A 4,062-nucleotide genomic window follows, 5' to 3' on the forward strand; every position below is an offset into this window, starting at 1 on the left:
AAGTCTTTTAGTAAAAAGTTAAAAACATGAATTATATAACTAAATATAAATCAAATAAAATTCTTAATTATGTAATGAAAAATAGAATATTGAATTAACCAAAATATAAAATATAATTAAAAAAGAAAAGACAATTTCTATATTTATATTTTATTATTATCTGAAATAGTATTTTAGTAAAAAGTTAAAAACATAAATTATATAATTAAATATTAATCAAATAAAATTGTTACTAAAATTATGAATATAGTGTACAAAGAACTTTTCAAAAGTTATGAAAATGTTTAAGCATGCATCGTGGACAAAACACCTAGTTTATATTATATATAATGAATTATTTAAGGTATCTATTTAAACGTGAGTCCGCGAAATATAGAGATTTTACTATTGAGCTAGGATGCAATGGGCCGAATCAAATCAATTTCGCCAAATGGATCTTCGGTTCTCTACTTTTTGTTCCTCGGTTAAGGTAAAACAATAGGGAATTTTAAAAGAAAATTTGTATCCTCTACACCCCAAATCTATCCTATTTAACTGCATACCCTATTTCCCCTTCTTTTTCCACCCCCCAATCATAAACATTTCCCTCCCTTATATGGTATTCCCCTTCTTTTAGGGTATTCACCTAATTTGCTCATTTTAAAATCTTTGCTCGGATCAGTGCATATTTTTACTCAGTTCGGTTAATAACTAAAAAAGTTATTTTTTTATATTTCTGATTTTTGACCATTTATCCTTGTTTTTTTATTTTTTATTTTTTATTTTTTTAGAGCATTGAGAGACCACTAGAGTTTCTTTTTAGTATTAATTTTTTCTTAAAACTAGTAAGAGCACTAACTTTTTCTCATGAATTGACATCTGCGAACCGTTTCCTAAAACCTGTAAGATTAGAATTTTTAGCCTTATTCAGATGTTGAGTTTCAGTCTCGGGCGTGGTTAGAATCTCTTAAAAGAAAAACTTGTTATTGATTCATTCCGGGTAAGCTAATAATTTTTCAAAGGATATGTTTTGTTGTTAATTGACAAACTAAAATTTGAAGTCCATTTCCAATTCATTTTGACAGTAGATGTTTTTAACAATAGACAAACTTAAGATAGAAACCATAAAGATATTCAGATTATAGTCAAAGCAAGCATGGTAGTTATTTTATTAGACATAGAGTGGTGGTGGTTACTGGTTGGTCCCCATTTCCTTAAGAGATAGACTCCTGGCGGCTTTCTTGGCGAGCATGAAAGCCCTAATTCTCTCCCTACTCTCCTTGTAAGCCGGTTCATGTGGCTTGATGGCAAGCTTAATTGGAGCACCCCTTTCCTTGAACTGCCTCTCAATCTCCACCGTAAGCTCAGGTTTGCCTCTCACAAAGTAATCGTGTGCGTATTCGCAGTGCTCAGACTCCTCAACTTTCCGGAAGAGCTACAAAACAAGGAACAATGGAAAATAAAGATCCAAAACATTAATAGTTAACCAGAAGGAGTAAGTTAAGTTACTTACATAGATGTTTGTAAGGCGGACAAAGAACGTTGGAGACGTGCTAAGCCCAAACTTGGGAAGAACATCGCTGCAAAACTTGTCCTGATTCCAGAAGATAAAACTCGATCCGTCTTGGCTCCACGACACGATCGAATCCGTTGAAGGATCATCCACCATCTCATACAACACGTCAGCAAAATAACGGCGGACACATCCTTTGTGAAAAGCTTCCATGGCCGGATAACGGTAGTACTCTTTAACCTTCCTAGCCATCGGAATCACTAGAAACAAAAATAAAAAAAAAACAAATCAGATTCCGAAACACTTGATTGAAGCAGACTATAAATCGTAAAGATCTAAGATCTCACCTTTCGGTGATGATGATGATGATCCCCTTGCGCTAACCTTTTCAGCCATCGGAAACCCTAAAAAAAAAAAAAAAAATCAAAAATCACACAAACCGAATTAGATTGTTATTATTCATCCAATACTCTTAAAATTTGATTTGAAGCAAAGCAGGATATCAATCGCGAAGATCTAAGATCTCACCTCGCGGTGGTGGTGATGATGCTTTCCTTGCGTTAACCTATCTATCACCACCACGGAGACGCTTCATTTATATTGGGATTTTACTGTTGGGCTAGGATTCCGTGGGCCGGATCAAAATCTATCGCCCAATGGGTCTTCCCTGCTTTTGTTCTACGGTTAACGTTAACCATTTCTATTTGGTCCGGTTCATGTATTTTTAGCTCAATTCTATCCACAGATTTTTTTAGCATTTCGAGAATTAGTTGCCATAAATAAATTGTTATTTGTTATATTCTTTAGATTATATGGCAAGTGATGTTAAATGTTTTTAGACTTACCTTAAATTTTAGATCTAATTTAAATAAATAAAAATTAAAAACAATTGACTAATCAAATTATAATAATTTTTTGAAACTTCACCTATGAGCAATTCGTCACCAGAAATCACTAAAGTGACTTCTCATTTAATATATAGGGGGATACGTCTAATTTCTAGATGTGAATAATGAATAAACAATGTTTTATCGTTTGAAAATTTATAAGAAAATTATTAACTTACTAGTACTTTTTAATTAAGTACTTGCTAAGTTTAGTGATGGTAATTATTCTTTGGTTCCTCGATTTCTTAATAATGTCATAATGCACGTGGTGTTCCTCGATTCGGTTCAGTTTATTGCAAGTAATCCGTTGAAGAACTAGTATTAGACTTCGTTTGGATAAAAACACTTTATTTTATCTGGATGTATCTTAATCACTCAAAATTAGACCACTAATTTGATATCATGTGTGACTGCAATCTCTCACAACTTTAATTACTTTAACGTAAGCCAATTATTCTATGCCTTAATTAAAAAAAATGATTTTACCCGGGGTTTAATATATCTTATTATATTACTCAACCAAAATTCTAAGATATATTAGCTAACTAACTATGGCGTATTTTATTGTTGGTGATCCTAGAACAACACTATAATATCCCGAGTTGTGATATATGGAAAGATTTATGAGAATTGATATGGCTACCTATGTCACCAAAGTTGATTTACTTTTTCCGTCACATATCCGTTTAGAACTCTATAGTTAAGCGTGCTTGAGCTTGAGTAGTGGAATGATGGGTGACCTATCGAGAAGTGATTCGCGATACCGTTTGAGTGAGGCCAAAATACAGAGAAATACCATGTGGTAATTGCAAGGTCAGCAAACAAGACTCTCCGATCTTGGAAAAATCAACAGATCGACCGCTGGAACGGGATGGGCCCACGGGCCGAGTGAACGGGCGTGGGTGGCCCATTAGCAGTGGGCGGTCGGGGCGTTACAAGTAGTATTAGAGCCAGGTTAGCCATCTCAGTTTTGACCCGATAGGCGTCTTGAGACATGTCGTGATGCGCAACGAGGACGTTGAGTTCTTTGAAAGGAGGTGAATTGTAACATCCCGAATTGTAATATATGGAAATGCTCGAGAGAATTGATTTGGCTACCTATGTCACCAAAGTTGACTTACCTTTTTCGTCACACATCCGTTTAAAACTGATGTTAAGAGTTTTCAAAGAATTGATTTGGCTACTTATGTCACCAAAGTTGACTTACCTTTTCCGTAACACATCCGTTTAAAACTCTAGAGTTAAGCGTGCTTGAGCTGGAGTAGTGGAAGGATGGGTTGTTGTGGTCACCCAAGCTGAGGTTCCCCAAGTCCGCAAAAGCCCTACGACCAGGTCAGGCTCACGGGTCTTAAGAGATGGTTTCACCAAGGCTGTCCAAGAGATGATAGATCAAGGTCTCAAACAGTTGCTGATCCAAGAGATGCCCGAATTAAAGATTGAAGATCCGACCAGGCCATTAGAGGTCCAAGATCAGTCCGGTCTTATTCAATTCTCTTCCATCGTCCATAACCAAACCGGCCTAACCATCTCTACATTTGATCTCGGTCCGAACAAGTCCAATTGCTCCTGGTATAGAGACTTAGCCGCCTATTCCAGATAAGGTAAGCAGGTAAGAATTCATTTATGATTTCTAACCGGTTTATTGTTTTTGATTTGTGACTGGTTTTTATTTTAATTTCGGTT

General features: G+C 35.5%; 1 protein-coding gene across 1 annotated transcript; it reads right to left on the reverse strand.

The window, feature by feature from the left end:
* Window positions 1–1,019: 1,019 nt before the first annotated feature.
* Window positions 1,020–2,072, reverse strand: LOC106324671 (heat stress transcription factor B-4b-like). The gene is made up of 4 exons (XM_013762630.1): window positions 2,021–2,072; window positions 1,840–1,896; window positions 1,493–1,752; window positions 1,020–1,414 (listed from the first exon to the last, which is right to left on the reverse strand). The coding sequence occupies exons 2-4, from the start codon at window positions 1,886–1,888 to the stop codon at window positions 1,172–1,174; spliced, it is 552 nt and encodes a 183-aa protein (XP_013618084.1). The 5' UTR covers window positions 1,889–1,896; window positions 2,021–2,072; the 3' UTR covers window positions 1,020–1,171.
* Window positions 2,073–4,062: the final 1,990 nt, after the last annotated feature.

The sequence above is a fragment of the Brassica oleracea genome, chromosome C2, assembly GCF_000695525.1.
Source record: "Brassica oleracea var. oleracea cultivar TO1000 chromosome C2, BOL, whole genome shotgun sequence".
In the NCBI taxonomy this organism is placed as follows: Eukaryota; Viridiplantae; Streptophyta; class Magnoliopsida; order Brassicales; family Brassicaceae; genus Brassica; species Brassica oleracea.

Coding starts and splice junctions, on each gene's coding strand:
- LOC106324671 (XM_013762630.1), bottom strand. CDS start 1,888: ATGGCTGAAAAGGTTAGCGCAAGGGGATCATCATCATCATCACCGAAA. Junction 1,753..1,839: donor ATCATCATCATCACCGAAAG/GTGAGATCTTAG, acceptor TTTTGTTTCTAG/TGATTCCGATGGCTAGGAAG. Junction 1,415..1,492: donor TCCGCCTTACAAACATCTAT/GTAAGTAACTTA, acceptor CTTGTTTTGTAG/CTCTTCCGGAAAGTTGAGGA.